The sequence below is a fragment of the Microtus pennsylvanicus genome, chromosome 10 (assembly GCF_037038515.1).
Source record: "Microtus pennsylvanicus isolate mMicPen1 chromosome 10, mMicPen1.hap1, whole genome shotgun sequence".
Taxonomy (NCBI): domain Eukaryota; kingdom Metazoa; phylum Chordata; class Mammalia; order Rodentia; family Cricetidae; genus Microtus; species Microtus pennsylvanicus.
This window is the reverse complement of record NC_134588.1, coordinates 21,537,980-21,555,768: the sequence shown is the minus strand read 5'-3', so window position 1 is coordinate 21,555,768 and position 17,789 is coordinate 21,537,980. Positions and strand designations below refer to the sequence as shown.

The 17,789-nt window shown below is 41.7% G+C and overlaps 1 protein-coding gene across 2 annotated transcripts in view; it reads left to right on the top strand.

The window, feature by feature from the left end:
- Window positions 1-17,789, top strand: part of Nckap5 (NCK associated protein 5) — a 791,944-nt gene that overhangs the window by 165,277 nt on the left and 608,878 nt on the right. For both annotated transcript variants that reach the window (XM_075987773.1, XM_075987771.1), the window contains exon 2: window positions 5,128-5,201. In XM_075987773.1, coding sequence (XP_075843888.1) covers window positions 5,128-5,201 — 74 coding nt within the window. The remainder of the gene's footprint in view (window positions 1-5,127; window positions 5,202-17,789) is intronic.

Sequence of the window (17,789 nt, the reverse complement as noted above, 5' to 3'; positions counted from 1 at the left end):
AATGTGGTTGTTTCTCCAAGGTCAAGGGTACCTGATCATGGCCTACACACATAGATTTAGATTATCCTACATGAAGTACTCCAATATGGCTGAGGACACAGGAAGTGGTATAGATAATAAATAAAAAAGTCACAGAATAAAATTCACATATATACATGCACACACACACATGCACACATACACATCTCAGTTCAGCACACAAACATACATTTCTATGGTCAGCCCACATATATGTGCATCCCATACACTTCTCAGGTCAGCACACACACATGTGCACACACATGTGCAAACACATGTGAACACACACATTTCAGGTCAGTACACACACATGAACACACACACGTGCAGATCAATACATAAACATGAGGAAATCTCTATTTCTGATGACAAAAGTCTCAGGTTTAGCATTGGTTTAGGTCTGTTTTGCTTTCAATGAGATAATCCAAGTACTTTGCCTAACTGTCCCAAAATGTTAGGTCTGATAAATTTGTTGAATAAATAACTATTTCAAAGCCCAGGTAGCCTAAGATTATCTTGGCTCCCTGCTTGCAGTATTTCATCTGGTCTCCCAGGTGACTCTCAATCCTGTCTGTCTTAGCCACTGGTCTGTCTTCATTTCAGGCCCATTTCTGTCATCTCTCCATTTCTACCATTGCTTGCATGGTCCTGGTTGAAATGCTGTGTTCCTTTATTCATTTCTCCCCTGACACAAAACAAACTCCCTGAGGGCAGGAACTTCCCTTTCACTGTGTTGTATCTACAGAGCTTGACACACTGCGAGGCACAGGGCAGTGTTTAAAGGGTGACTGAGTAAGAAAGATAAGAAAGGACGTGAATGAGGCGTGATTCTGCTTGGGATAAAAGTTTAGATTTATTTTTCCAGCAGAAAATACATCAGAATTGGTGTTTGGTAATGTCCAGTGTTTTCAGACATGGGTCGGTATTGATCATAATGCTAGAAGCTGTAGGCTTATATGCTGTAACCTCCTACCGCAGTGAAGATTTCTACTTTAAAACTGGTTATGAAAACAGGGTGGTGGTGTGTACGTCTTTGATCCCAGCACTAGGCAGGCAGAGGCAGACAGCTCTCTGTGAGCTTGTGGTCAGCCTGGTCTATAGAGTGCATTCCAGGACAGCTGGGGCTACACCGAGAAACCCTGTCTCAGAAAATAAACAAACAAACAAAACCCCACAAAAAAAACAGAAAATTATTGTAACTGTTTATTAGCTTATACAACATTGAATCTCTTTAGATTTCATATTCATATATATCTAATGAATCAAATGTGCCTTTCTGTTTTTTATCCTCTAGCTGACCTCCCATGTGTAGTTTCATTGTCGCAGAAAGTCCCCTTCTGCTTTCATGTCATTCTCTCTCTCCCTCTCCCTCTCCCTTTCCCTCTCTCTTTCCCTCTCCCTCTCTCTTTCTCTCTTTCACATGCACACACACACACATGCACATATGCATGCACCCCCCCAATATGCATAAGTAAATGCATACATATGTGCAGATGCTATAGATCATATAAGAAACATACACTATTTTGTATTTTTAAATTTATTTTCTAGGTGTATGTGTATGTCTGTATTAGTTAATGTGGTTGTGGAGGTCAGAGCTCGACTTTTGGGGTCAGTTCTCTCCTTCCACTCTATTGAGGCAGGGCTTCTCTTGTTGTTTTGCCACTGTGCTAAGTACGCATGCACTTCTAGGACATTCTTCTCTTTACCTTGTCTCATTGTAAAGGTGTTGGGATTACAGGTGCCCATCATTGGGTCCAGAAATGTATGTGGGTTTTAGGAATCAGTCTCTGGTCCTCAGGCTTGTACTGCAAATGCATTAACCCACTGAACATTCTCCTGGCCCCATTTTATCTGTCTTTGTCCCCATGACTCTTCTTGTTTTTTTCCCACATCCTTTTAGACTTTTTCATTCTCACTGTTTCTGCTTTTATTCTCTCTCCTCCCCTCTCCCTTCCCCTCCCCTCCTCTCCTCTCCCCTGCCCTCCCCCTCCCCTCTCCCTTCCCCTCCCCTCCTCTCCTCTCCCCTCTCCTCCTCCTCTCCTCTCCCCTCTCCTCCTCACCTCCCTTCTCCTCCTCTCCTCTCCTCTCCCCTCCCCTCCTTTTCCCTCCCTTCTCCTTCCCTCCCTTCCCTTACCTCCCTGTATGTGTGTACCATTTTCTTTACCCACTCATCTAATGATGAACATCTGTATTGATTCTATATCTTGGCAGCAATAGACATGGATATGCAAGTGTCTCTGGTCTGCTTCAGTTTCAACACATCCAGTGTTTTTGTTTCAGGGCTCACTCTAGTCACCTGAAAATGTGCATCAACTCATTAGGCATATGACTCTTTGCCTGAATATTTGGTACGGAATTGTAATGTCTTAAATAATAATTTTTAAAGACTTATGGCACTCTGAAAATGCATTCTTTGTGCTAAAATGTGTTTGGAAAGACAGTGAAGTGTCTTCAAGTCTGGCTGAATAGATCCCGGGTCACGACCTCAAGTCTGAAATCTTCTAGTGTCTTCCGTTCAACCCTAGCTGCACCTCACTCTCCCATTAAGTGAATATCCCTATAGAAGTAATAGGTTACATATAATGTGCTTCGGAAAGAGAAATATCAATATTAACAAAAGCCCCCTGTATATTTCAAAATCCACAGAAATAAAACAACAGCTTTTCTGACAACTTTAATGTTGAAATCTCTGTGAACCTTTCAGCTTCTACCAGCTGTGGTGGAGAAGCAGCCATCTTTAGGTTAGCTCTTCAAACCGGAAAGGAAAAACACCAGAGTGAAACAGTAGCACACAACATTTTACACACTACGTTTGCAAGGTAGCAGTTGGAGCACTATCTTCTATGGACCATGTATTCAGAAATAATGAATTCAAAGTTCTGATTTCACAGTCTATAGACTTTTCTATAGTGTTTTCATGTGAAAAATAAATTCTTCACTTTTCCAGATAGGTTGTTTTAAAACATGGATTCAGTCACACAAATATGTTTATATGCAATTTTAAAGTAGTATGCAAAGTAATAGATTTGGAGGTTGGAGAGATGGCTCAGAGGTTAAGATGGATTTGGAGGCTGGAGAGATGGCACTTGCTCTGGTAGAGGTTCTGAGTTTGGTACCCAGCACCCACATCAGGTGGTACAGAACTGTCTGTAACTCTAGTTTCAGGGGCTCTGTTGTTCTCTTCTGGCCCCTGCGGGCACTGAACTCTCCTCCACATATTCCTACACACACACACACACACACACAATTAAATAACAGATCTTTAAAATCATTAAAATAACAAAGTAATGGATTTCATTATAACATTTCAAACATACATCTCTTATAAATAGCTCTGATTTGCTCTCTTCCCTCATCTTCCCCATGATACATGTTCTCCTACTTTCTTTTCCCTTCCCAATTAAGTTCTTTCCTTTCCCCTCCTGATCTTTTTTCTAGTTTAATCACTCACACGTATGCACACACACACATACACACACACATACACACAGAAAAGTGAAATACCCCTAGCGTGAAAAAAAGAGATAGAAGAAAAACTCCAAGAAACCCCTAGAAGGGAAAGACTTCACATCCTCACAGATTGACAGAATTTATCACATGAAAATGCCCTTTTACCAGAGTCATCCATAGATGCAATACAGTTCCCACCATAACTTCAAGATCTAGGAAAAGCAATCTTAAAATTCATATGAAGCACCCAAACCCCTGACCAGCCAAAGTCATCTTCAGAAGTGGCAATGCTGGGTGTGTTTAGCACTCAATCTGAAATTGTACTACAGTCACAGGGACAAAAGCAGCATGACACTGGCAGAGACATGGAGACCAGTGGACAGCGGTAGAGAACCCAGAGCTAAACCCACACAGCTACGGTCATGTGATTTTCAACAGATGATTCCATCACATATTGGACAAAAGACTGTCATCTGCATTACATCTTCATGGAACAGGATGCGCCTTTCTTTTTAGCTGTTCTTAAATGCTAAAAAAGACTAAACTCACACAGACATAGTTACAAGTATATCTAAAAAGAAAAAGGTGTATAGATAAGAAAGTGGATGTGTCCAAAGAATATGATACCCTCTGTAAAATATTCTATATAGTTTATACCTACTTGAAAATGACTACCCCCCTGGGTGGGGCTGTAGGGATTACTCAGAGGTTAAGAGCATTGGCTATTCTTTCAGAGGTCCTAAGTTCAATTCCCAGCAACCACATGGTGCCTCATAACCATCTTTAATGAGATCTAATGCCCTCCTCTGGTGTGCAGGCAGGACACTTATACATAATAAATAAATAAAATTTAAAAAGAAAGAAAGAAACTGACTACCCTAAGACCAGTAAATCCAAGGCCTCCACACATACCTAATGTTTCTTCTAAGGGCATCAACATTGGCTTCCTCTGTTTTTCAGTAGAATACACGGACTCCCTGTTAATAAGGATGAAATGTCAGCTGTTTGTAAGTCAGAGGAATTTCCCACTGACTCAGCAGACACCAAATTCTCTTTGGGTGTTTTTTTTATAGAAGCTGTCCCGTGAGTTAGAGAAGCAATATCATGTTCATGTAACTGTGTAGACTCTAGAGGTCTAGGTTTCCAAAACTGGGTAAAGGGGTAAATGGATTCTCTTATAGAAATGCATTCTTAGAGCATAGTTACTATTGCAGTGACTCTCCATCCGTATATGTGCACACATGAATGCCAGAAGACAACCTCACCTATCTTTTCCAGGGCATCATCACTTTATTCTTTGAGACAGGATCTGCCATTGACCTAGATAGACCTCACCAATTTTAGGTTGACCAACTAAAAGACCCAGTGAACTGTCTCCCTTTGCTCAGAGCTAGGATTATAAACGCATGCCACACCACACCTGACTTTATTTTTTTAAACACAGGTTCTGAGGGCTGAACTCAGGTCCTCATTGACCAAATAAAGCATTCCACAGTGATTTTGTTGACTGACTTTGTATTTTATATGGCAAACTGAAGACATAAACTAATGTTACCAAAATGAACGCTTCCGTATTGTTTTGCAATTTTCATGTATGTCCAGCAAATGGACATGGATCTGTAGTGAGTTTTTATCCCTCTTGGTCTGTCTCTGCAGGAATACATGGACTCTAATAAGTGCATTGAGCACCTGCTGACGCAGCTCAGGGAGCAGCACCGGAGTCTCTGGCGGTGAGTTATTTCCCACTCCTGTCTTTGTGGGTAGTCGCCGCCGTTGCTTTGGAATGTTTAAAATTGTGTTATTTCTGTGCAGTGGAGAGTTTTGCAGCCCATACTTTGGCATTCAAGGCAAGTGTTTTACCAACTGTGCTGAGTTCTTATAACTGGTCATGATCTTGGAGCAGGGAGCTAATTGGATTATATGTGTCTCCCTCTGCTTGGTGCCAGAACTACCTGTGTATACAAGATCACCGGAGGTTATGTAGGCTTCAGCTTCCTAAACCATCAGTCATGGTTGCAGGAGGGTTCATATTGTACAAACAGTTGAAAGCAAGGACAAACTTCTGAAGGTCCTGATTCCAAATCAAGTGGGTGATGACTGATGTTTCCGGGTCCCGACCTGCAGCCTCATTCTGAACATTCCCCATACTTTCCGGTCTCTTCCGTTCTGCAGCGCTGCCCTGCTGGTTGCTGCCTAAGACACATGGCTAGGCTCCCAGGGCTTTGGGGGTGTGACTTTTCCTAATGCCTATCTAAAGCATGGAAGCACCAAATTAATACATATTTGGACTGTATCATGTTAGAATGTTTGATGTTTAAATCACTGTTTAAGTTGCTACCTTGAGTTTTAGAAAATGATCTGCTACATGAAGTTTGGCACAGGATTCGGATAGAAGTAGCCGCAATTGCTGTAATGGCCCTAGAGGAACCTCTGCACTTTTGCACTCCGCGTTTCTGTGAAGTGGTGTTCACAAAATTGACAATTACGAAATCAAAGTATCAGTTGATTATGAAAAATGTTGACGACTTTGTTTCCTACAGTATCAAATATTCAGCGAAGACATAATTGCTTATGTAAAAATAAGCAAGCATGTCCTTCTTGTTAGTTTTTAATTTGCTTTTATCTTTAATAAGTAGTAAAACTACTCATCTTTTTTTTACAAAGAATAACTTGAAAGTAAATTTCTTTATGGTTTATTATCAGTAGATATTGGATTTGTATACCTTATTTATGTGCCTGTGTATCTAGAGTTACATAAACATTTTCGCAGCAAAAAGAGGCCACATGAAGACAATCATATGATCAAACTACACTGTGTAAATGTAAGAAGTTTGGAAAGAACATATTAAGATATTTTATTTTTTTAAATGAAACCCTAAGTTGGAAATCGCAGTTTCTGATGAAGCAAAGAACCGAGGACCAGTCCTCAGGCCTCAGGTTTGCTCAGAGCACGCGGGTGGGAATGGCGCCTGGCAAACTTAGATCATAGCAGGAAGTAGACACAAATGCCCACGAACCTTCCTGCTCGAAGATCACTGAAACTTTCCTCCAGTAAAAAGATGTCAGGTTTCTGGTTCTCCACATGAGAAGGTTGGTCCAGGGAAACTTCTGTGTAATATTTTTTTCATACTGAGATTTTGCTTTACATGGTGGGCTCTGACTCTGGGTTAGAAAAATTATCTGAGACAGTGGAGATGATCTACTGGGAGCTCACCAAGGCCAGCTGGACTGTTACCAGAAAAAGCATGGGATAAAACTGGACTCTCGGAACATGGCGAACAATGAGGGCTGAAGAGACGCCAAGGACAATGGCACGCGGTTTTGATCCTACGCAATGTGCTGGCTTGGTGGGAGCCTAGCCAGCCTGGATGTTCACCTTCCTAGATATGGATGGAGGGGGGAGGACCTAGGACGTACCACAGGGCAGGGAACCCTGACAGCTCTTTGGACTGGAAAGGGAGGGGGAGAGGAGTGGGGGGAAGGGGAGAGGGGGGGGAGGAGGGGGAGAAGAGTGGGAGGAGGGGGAGAAGAGTGGGAGGAGGGGGAGGGAAATGGGAGGCTGGTGGGAGGAGGTGGAAATTTGTTTTTTTTCTTTTCTTTATCCTCCTTTTATCAATAAAAAAAATTAAAAAAAAAAAAAAAAGAAAAATTATCTGAGTCATGTGTTTGAACACCCTGGATCAGAAACTGGTACCATGGAAGTGAAACTCTCAAGTCAGTTAGGTCCCTTGGGAATAGACGGGAAAGATGGCCGTGATGTCATCTGTTAGTTTTTTGGGCTCCCATGAGTGTGTGCTTTGCAGGTACTATGATGGTGCTTGAATTCCTTTTCCTACAGTCTCAGAACCTCTTAAATTTTGAAATACATTTGCTGGTCCATCATTACATGTTGTGTCATACTACATGAGAGTTGTCCCATGAGCTGTCCTTGTCCCAAGGGGAAAGAAGATCCTGTAGTCATTTACTCATGTGTCCATTTTCGCCTCTCGGAGGGCAGGGCTTTCTCTGTGCTAATCCGAATTTCACCTACACAGGTACTTGTAGCTTGGGAGAAAGTGCCATATATATTTTCCTTTGTTCAACTCATGCATGATCTTTGGTTGTAGTAATAAAAAAAATCAGATTCCCTTCATAAAAATACTATTGGGGGAATGTACTAGTTGACCCATAACTTGGTTTTTCTTTAAATATATTTTCATTAATTGAGAATATTCACCCTTTATTCTTCCCTCTAATTCCTGCCATATCCATCTTTCACCTCTCCATCCCCTCTCCACCTCCTCTATCCTCATAACTTCTTGTTCTTTTTTCTTTTTCTTTAATAAATATATATATGAAATGTATATATACATATAAAATTCACCAAGTACAATTTGTGCCGCCCATATACTGTGTGTGTGGGCTCATCCACTGGACCATGGTGGACCTACCAAGGGTCACACTCTTACAGGAAACTGAGTCTCCTTCTCTCGGAGGTCATCAGAGGTCAGCAGCTCCTCAGTTAGGGGAAGGAACTTGGGAACCCCTCCCTTTCCATGTTGGAATGTTGCCTGGCTTGGTCTTTCTTGTGGGGCCTGTGTAGGTAACTGCAGCGTCTGTGAGTTCATGAGTGTGGCTTTCTGTCATGTCTAGAAGACACTGGTCATTTTTAATCTGAACAGATGTATCAGTTTTCTTTCATTTTCTTTTCTTTATTTTCTTTTTTTATTTGTGTATATATGTGGTATTTGTGTGTATAAGCATATTTTTGCTTGCACACGTGTTATTATGTGTGTGGATTTCTAAGGTTGATGTTAGGAATTGTCCTCATTGCTTTTCCACCTCATTCTTTGAGGCAAGGTCTCTCAGTTGAATCCAGAATTTGCTGATATGGCCAGTCTCACTAAATAGCTTGCCTTGGGGAGCCTCTGTCTCCACCTTCCCAGGCTGGAGTTACAGGCAGTTTATCACACCCACCTGATACTTACATGGGTTTCTGGGGATTCAAACTCTGGTCCTCATACTTGTACAGGAAACACCGTGTCTCCAGCCCTCCCCTGTGCAGTTATTTTGTATTAGCTAATATAATACTTACTGGATTTGTTTTAAGAAACTATAACCTTCAAACTTGTTTGTTGTTGTTTTGGCAAAGTAATACATAAGCAAACTCAGCAACTATGTATATAGTTGTGTTTTTTTAAAAAATGTATTTTTCTATAGATCTATTTGAAAGCATATTTTAAAACTTATTTATAACTCATATAAAATTACATTTAAACTCCTTATATAGAAATATTCCCTTTGCTCTGTCTCTCAAGAGAAAAATATATACTAACAGTAATAGCTGCCTTCTGATAAAGAAAAATTTCAGTTTAATTTAGACAGTAAGTGTTAAAATATATCTCATGCACATCACTGTGAGGGAGTAATGCTTTGCCAGCTCTTTGAACCATTAAAGTCATTCATGGAAAAAGCCTATGTTTTTCCTGCCTTCCTGGGGTAGCTCATAAAAATTGTTGGTCTCAGATAAGGCTAAGTTAAAATCTTATTTCAGGTGTGGTAAGAGCTCAGAGTTTTGTATGCAAACACTTTTGTTTCTCTTTTGATATGGAATTATTCTTCTTGGAGCAATAAAGCCTCAGGTATGATGTCAGGCCATCCCATAATGCCCCTCTGTCTGAATAAGAGTGGCGGGTAATGAAGGTATTTGAATGGTCAGGGTGACTACGAGTGAGGAACTGGAAAAGGGTAGCATGGGAAAGGAAACAAAGACCAAGAGTCGATATCTGCACACTCGATTAATTCATGCAGCTACACTTGATTATATGTTACAAACCAACCCTGGCTTGACTGACCTGAAGTGGACGGGTTTATCATGGTCTATGGTGACATGGTAACTTTGCTTAAAGAATCAGGTCGGGGAAGAGTGGAGAAAGTCGTTTCTGCTGATGATCAGGTTTTGCAAATCCTTTACTTCTGAGTCGTGTAGATTCTGTGTTGCATGGGGGACCTTGAAAATAACCGTATGTCATGGACATGAGCCTAACTAGGGTTCCTGAAATGAGACAGAGTCTCCCCTAAGTCAGCATAGACCCTGGTGTTTAATGAACCTTTGATTGGTGATTGCTATAATCATCATGGGTTAGGCTCTTTACTGTGGCTGCTCATATTATTTGATGCACTAAAGTTGTATGTGAGCTGTGTTATAATTTCAGAGTCAAGCGCTTGAATCTGTCTAATTGCTGATTTCCAGGTCAGTGAAAGACCCTGTCTCAAATAATACTCTGAAGGGCACCCAAGGACAACCTAAAGCTGTCCTCTGGCTTCTGTGTGCATGTATATGCTTGTGCATATATAAACATGTACGAAGGCATATCATATATATTCCCAGAAAAATATTTACAAAGGGTTTCCTATCTTCATGTAGGAAGTTACTAGTATTTAGATTTTACTTTTTTTTTAACTGTCTGCCATGACACAAAGATATATCATAATCACCCTTGAGGTAGCTAGGTTATTTTGGGTTTATGATTACTGTATTATAGAAATAGTCCTAGCATCTGTCTCTGGGATGTGACATAACAAGGGAGTTCATGGAGCTTAAGTCCAGCCATCCAACATAGCAAATAATCAGGTCCAATCTCTCTGGGACCAGCAAATTCTTTTTTAAAAAGTATACATGAGTGGATTTATGATGCGGCGTAATAACCAGGCTAGCTTAATATGAAACAGCAAAATTTAATGAAGGGATAGCTTACAACACCAGGAATCCAGCGATGGGCAGAAAATACTAAAGGGACTGGCGAAGATTTATATGTAAACATTAGCCCAAGGCGAACACGCCCCCTTGGGCTGGGCTTCCCCCACAGATTTATGTAAAGAAAAGGATGGAATCAGAATCTACAACTGAGTCTAAACCCTCTTAAATATGTGCTCAAGTCTTATTTTACTCTGTACCTTCCTATTTGACTTAAGAAAATATGGGTGGGGATGGAGAAATTGCTCAGCAGTTAGGTGTGTTTGCTACTCTTACAGAGGACCTGAGTTCAGTTCCCAGAGCTCACACCGGGAGCCCCACAGCCACCTGCAGCTCTAGCTTCAGGAGATAGAACTTCCTTTCCTGGCCTCTGGATGCTGTATTCACTGTGCTCGTGTGCACACCCCACCCCCTTGCATACAAAGAATTAAAAATAAAATCTTAAAAATTTCACGTGAAGTGTATGTTTGTGTCAAACCACAATCTTGATTGCCTGTGCCTTAATTTGTTCTGATACAGAAGCTTATCTTTAAGATGAAAGTAGATTTTGTAATATGATTTTTATATCCCCTACTATTTCTGATTTGGCTAAATACCTTTGATTGACAAGAAATAACATAAGAAATAATAGTAAAAATATTTCCAATATTTGAATAAAATATCCATTTGCAGCTTCAAATTAAGAGTTTAGAATGCATAGACAGTTGGAAATTACAAATTGAACTCATGAATATTCATGGGATGAAATTACTCTTTCATGCCACATGTGAAACATGTGTGGAAGAGTGACAGCGGCAGATTATCACAGCTATGGAAGGAGAAGGAGACGAAAGGATGCGAGAATTTTTGTCCTAGCCTGTCAAAAGTAGCAGATGAATAAAACTCAGACTGATTTCTTTTGTGTGTAGAGAGAAGGTATCTACATAGCTAACATTCTAGTTTCAGCCTGTTACTGTGGCAAACACATGCCCAGAAGCAGCTTAGGGGAGAACAGGGTTTATTTACCTTAAACTTGCAGGTCACAGTCCATCACTGGGGGACGTCAGGGAAGAAGCTCAGGCGGGAATGGGAAGTAGAATTAACAGAGGAACACAGGTGTTCGGCTCACTCACAGAGCTCCTGCCTAGTCAGCTTTCTTATATAGCCCAGGACTGCTCAGGGAATGGTGCCACCCACAGTAACAATCCAGACAATTCCCCACAGAAATTCTCACGTGCTAATCTGTTAGAGGAAATTCTTCAGTCTCAAGAATTGCCTCCTAGATGTTTCTATGCTGTGGCAAATTGACAGTTAAAGGTCACTAGGGCAACTAGTGGTTTACGTTTCAGAGCATCAAGATTGCACGAATTGTGTGTAGCAAATACATTGTATTTTGAGAAAATACACTTAAAATATCTCTCATTCTAGTCATTTGATAATACTTAGACATTATGTGATGGAAATATGCAATCACCCTAACCTTTGAAGAATTTAGTAGAAGAAACTAACCAAAAAGATTGAACAGGTCTCCAGTGACTCACCAGATGATGTTAAGGTCTTTGCTTTTAATTTTAGAAGTCACATTGGAGATGGTCAAAGGTGTTGTAAGAAATAAAGAGTTCAGGCTGGAGGAGCTTACTGCATCAGTGGAAGGACCTGAGTTTGATCTCTAATACCTACAGAAGAAATTGGGGCAATTCTGGGGAGGTGGAGACAGGTGGGCCTGTGGGACTCATGGAGTCCCTCTTCCCAGGGACAGATCATGTCCCAAAATTCAAAGTGGATAGCATCTAAAGAATGACCTGGAAGTTGACCTCCAGCCTACACACATAAACACACACACACATACATACACACACGCACATGCACACACACACACTCACACACTTACACACACTCATTCACATTACACACATACGCACACACCAAGGAATAAGGAGATCTGCATGACTGTAAGATCGTATTTGTAGAGGTCCAGAGACCCACCCGTACACTTCAGATCATGATGCATGTTGGTTAGATTTTGTTCAACTTGACTCCAAGAAGAGCCACCTGGGAAGAGGGAATCTCAAGTGAGATTTTTTTCATCAAATCGGCCTGTGAGCATGTTTAGAGGGCAATTTCTTGGTTGCTGAGTGATGTGAGAGGGCCCCACCCATTGTGGACAGGCCGCCACTGGACCTTTGGGGCCAGATGTGAATGCAAGGCACTTGAATGTGAGCTTGGAAGCAAGCCAGACAGCAGCGCAGTCCCTGCTTCCAGTTTCCTCCTTTGAGTTCCTGCCCTGACCACCCTCAGTGACACAGCACACAAAAGTGTAAACTAACTAGACTTCTTTGTTACCATGTAGGTTTGGTCAATCTTTTTCATAGCAAGAGAAAGCCCCCCAGGACATCAAGTTCATCATAATCATAAGCCTTTCAACAAGCGCTGTTGAGGCACGATACTTTATTGTCATAGGGATAGGGTTGTTATGGGCATTCCATGGTATTTAAGACCATCCCAGGCTGTCACTCACTACCTGCCAGGAACACACATATTGTGACAACCTAAAATATCTGCAGTCACTTTCCTGCTATTTTCCAGAGGACATGAGTATCTCATGCTTCTCTAGAGTAGCATTAGTTTTAAATAATCACGCATGGAACCATTGTCCTAAGTACAGATCCAGAAACACCAATAGCCTGAATCACTACAGATATTTTAAGAAAATATACTGTGACCAAACACATGTGAAAAATACTAGGTGACACCCAGTTGTAAACTTTGTCATTGCAGAATTTCTCAGGACCCTTAGCATTGCTCATATGTGTTACATAAAAATAGGGGGGAAACAACTGAGAAAGATACTATGCCAAGGTCAAACCCCATGTATGTGTGCACCCACATGCACACATATTGCATACATGCGTAGGCACCCCCCCCCAATCTAACCCATTTCAGAACATGTGCTTTAAGTTACTAAGAAGCATACCTTAGGAAATGGTATGTTAGTCTTGATACCTAAATGTATAACATAAATCTTGAACCTTCTTCTATGTTTTTCATCCTAATGGTAAAATGGGCAAGATAGGGTGGTAGTAAGATATAATGTGAGAAGTCTAAATGATTAACAAGAGAAAAGTGCCGCAATAAACCAGGCAAAGCACTTATGAACGCTCTCTCTCTTTCATGTGTGTAGGCAGAAAGACATAGGAGATCTCTGTTGGTATTCCTGAGGTGACTGTCAATCTTGTGTTTTTGAGACAGGCTCTCCCATTGCCTGTTAGTCCTCACTTGTGCTGCACTGGTAAACCAGGGAGCCCCAGGGATCCAACGCACTCCACTTCCAAAGATCTGAGGTTACGGGTACACGCCACCATGCCTGGCTTTTTAATACATGCTTTGGGGAGCCAAGCTCAGGCCCTCATGTTTGCATGGCAAGTCGTTTATTGAATGAATCATCTCCCTGGACTGAAACTCTAGTTTTTTTGTTTTGTTCTGCTTTGTTTTTTTCCCCCTCACTTTTCAGAAGGTTGGCTGAAGCCTCAATAACTAATCCCAAGAATCTATAAAGTATTGATCACAAACTGTTTGCCTTGGTAAAGCACTTAACTGCTGCTTCCCAGGGGACGCAGTTCCTGCACCGCCAGAAAGAGTGAGGGACTTAATTGAACAACATGTATAGAACCTGTTAGAAGAAAAGTCCCGAGGCTCCTCCCTTCCAGCCATCAAACGATTTTAACAACTCTAAAATTCTTGAAAAATAGAACTTCTCCTCTGCTTTCTGCTTTAAGTGTGATTCCTACTCTAAGGAGAGGGAATTTAGGATTAATATAACTTCACTTTCTTTCTCTGAATTCAAATGCTTCCCCAAAGGCAATGAAGACAGAAGTGAAATGACCCTAGCCCCAAACATTCATCCATACTGTCTGTAATGGTGAGGTTTTCTACAGTTTCCAGGAGAATTTTTGGCTTCCATGCTTCTAAAGGAGCAACTTCCAGGAAAGAATTCTTCAGTACAGACAGAATTCCACTTTTGGGCCAGCTCAGGAGGTAAAGATGCTTGCTGTCAAGCCTGATGACCTGAGTTCCATCACTGGGGCCTACATAGTGGAAGGAGGAATGGTTCTCATAATTTGTCTGCAGACCTTCACAGGTACATAGTAGTACACATGCACATGTGCATGCACACACACACAGTATGTGAAAGTGGTATTTAAAATGCTTTTACATATATTTATTTAGTGGTGTATGTGTATGTGTATGTACATAGGTATGTGTCATCTCTGTGTCTAAAAGAATGATATTAACATTATCTGTTGGAAGCCGTGTATCATTCTAGCTCTGAGAAGGAAAGTCTGTAATGCCCTATTTTTAAAAATGGGCTTCTGGTTGTAAAGCACAGATCAACAAAAGTTGATCCTGCATAGCATCGAGCTCTGACTTTCCCAGAGTCTCAGATTTTCATCCCATGTGTCCTGGCTCTCAGAATAGTATTATCCAACCTCTTCAAGAGCTAGCGTGACTGTTTTCTCATGGGGTTAATTGATGTAGACTAAGCAGATGTGACTATTAAATACTCACCTCGGCTGTAATCATAGCTGTCCACTGGGGTGTGAGGGGTGTATCTTAATTGGCAACATGCAAACTTACTCTGCATGAATCCTTAACAGTGGACACAGACTAAAATAAGAGCTGTAGTTTGTTTAAATCCCTTCAGGAGATAAAGAGGCTGTCTCTGGGGGGTTGGATGTGTAGCAGTGACAGGGTTCAGAGCTCTCTAACGACAATGAGAGCAAAACAGTAGCCGATGCCAGCTCTGTAACAGTTCCTGGGCTCCTCCCCAAAGCCACAGGAGATCGGGCTAGTGGACTACCTATTGCTTCTCCTCCTCTCAACCCTAGTGCTAAATTTCTAAATCATAGCTATGTTCTCAGCAAAGTGCAAGACCCATGGCTCCCCCTGGACAGCCGTCCCCCAATTACCCACCAGGGATTGTTTGAGAGAGTCAGGCAATTCCAGTCCCCGACCAAGATAAGAGTCGGGCCCCTAAGCCACACCTCCTGCCCAGCACAAAGGAGAATGAAGCAGGGCATTGGTTCATGCTCCAAAGTCATGCCATCCCTGGAGCGTCTTAAGGAGGATGGCAGGTTAAGCCATACACCAGGCTATTACTTACTGTCACCTGCTGACCCTGCTTTAATGAGGAAAAGTAATTTAGCCTTCATGTTTCTGAAGCCCCCGGAAGACACAACATTGTCTTCCCAGGTTCATTTATTTGGGTGATTTGTGTGGGATCTGCTTGCCTGTTTGTTTATGGGATGCCCAGTGTTGGGACAAAAGTCATTTAGGGCCAGGAGAGTATTTTAGGACCATACCCAGTATAATGACAGTATGATCTGGTTTTATTATATTTAATCTGGCAAAGCAGCCCAGTAGAGACAGGGTTGCTAGATTAACCTCTGGAAGCATGAATATGCCTCCCACTGGAACTAGGAAAATATGCCTACTTTAATGGTGGGTTTGAGGTACACAAAAGCCGGCATGGAAATATATTGCAGCCAAGGCTCACAGATGACTGAAAAGTTGCACCACGAGGGTTTGAGAAGATGACTCGCTGGCAAAGAACTTTCCGCCCGAACACAAGGACCTTGGCTCAGTACCCAGAACCCACATGAAAGGATTAGTATGACATCATGCTCTTATAGTTCCGGTGTAGACCAGGCAGAGACAAGGGGAGCTCTGGGGCTCAGTGGCCAGCCAGCCTAATCTACTCAGTGAGTTCTAGCCCAGTGAGAGACCCTGTCCCTAAAAACAAGGTAGGTGGTACCTGATGAACCACAACTGAAGTTGTCTTTTAATCTCATCACTCACACACACACACACACACACACACGCACACGCACACGCACACGCACATGCACACACACACTGTACATTCATGCATACACACAGGAAGAATACATCTAGTTTAAATAAGTTTATATTCTTCGAGAAACAATCTCAAAGTATGGCATGCTGGCTCTGAAGTGACAGGACTGGGACAGTCAAGACAAATATCACCAATCTGAAGACATTTGTCTTACTCTGCCCTTGTTATGTTTAGACCTAAACTTAACAATATAACAGCTAGGAGCCTAATGCAATTTATCTGAAATTAAAATAGAAAGCCCCAAGCAAAAGGCATCTTGTAGATTTATTTGGGAAAATACAAACATTTCCCATGCAGTTGAAAGAAAAACTCCCAGCTGCATGGCCCAGTTGATATAAATACATTTGAAGAACTCTGCAGTTCACATGCAGTAAAAGATGATAAAAGGCCCCTTCAGCCTAGAAAGAGAAATGAAATGGGTAATTTATAGTGGTTTTTTGGTTTAATTTTAGTTTATGAAAAGTTAATTTAATTTATGAAAAATTCACATTTTTTGCTCATAAGCGTGATTTTTAAAAAGTGATTGTAAAGTCTAACTCTGCACATTTGTGTGTCGGGTAAGTGAGTGTGAAAGGACTCACACAGGTATAGGCGTGAATACAAAGCATGTGTGCAAGTAGGCTCACGTGTGTGTGTGTGCGCGTACGCGCGTGTGTGCATGCATTCATGTAGGCCAAAGCTTGGCAAGGGGTATCTTTATTTGTGTTTTCCTCCTGATTTTTTGAGACGGGCTCTCACTAAGCCAGAGTTTTGCTGTTTATAGAGCCCCGCCTCTGCATTCAAGTGCTGGGGTCACGGGTGTTTGCTGCCCCATGTCCAGCTTTCACGTGGATACTGTGGGCTCAGCTCAGGTTCTCTAGCTTGCACCGTATGTGCCTTCCTCACTGAGCCATCTCCTAGCCTGAAAGGAGCAGCTTTCCCCCTTCCATTCTTCCAGAGATTTCCATGCTCAGAAACCTGAGAGGGTTTTTGATTTCTCCCTTTACCCGAGGATCAGAGAGAGGAGTATTTGTGTCTCTCAGTTTCTTTCCTGCAGAGTTCTTGCTGTGCCCCAGTGTGTATTGCGTGTTGCAATTAGACCTTATAAATCACTCCAAAGAAAGATGATCTGGGTGAAAGATGACAAAGCAGTGAGCAGTATGTTTGCTCAGTTGTTGAGAGAGGGCCCTTGACGTTCAGCAGACACAGCCTCTAGATCAGCTGGAGGGTTGGCAAAGCATGCCTGAATTCACGGACACCATCCAAGGTGCTGTGTGTGGATCCACGCATACTTTCTTCTCAAGCTACACCTTTTCTGGACACCCAATAAAGATAAACCATATATGTGAATTCTGTTCGCTTATGTAAAGTGCTGTCTGAGTTATCAGAAGTCCAACAAGTTCCCAGCCCCATGTCCAATAATTATCACAATGTTATATGGAGGTAAGGGATCCAGAACCCTCACACAAAATCAATTTTAGAAATGTTAATAATATATATTATATGTGTGTATAATACATGCAAAGATGTATAATAGAAAAACATACACATACATCAGTAACCTGAGTGGGTCAGGGGAAGGTATGAGTGATGAAGCCAAAGAGACACTTTAGATACATAAAACCACTAAGAGTTGGAAGAGGCAATTTCCTATCTTCATGAACCTCCTTGGCTCGGGAATTCTGACTCCCAAGCTGTGTCTTGGCCCAA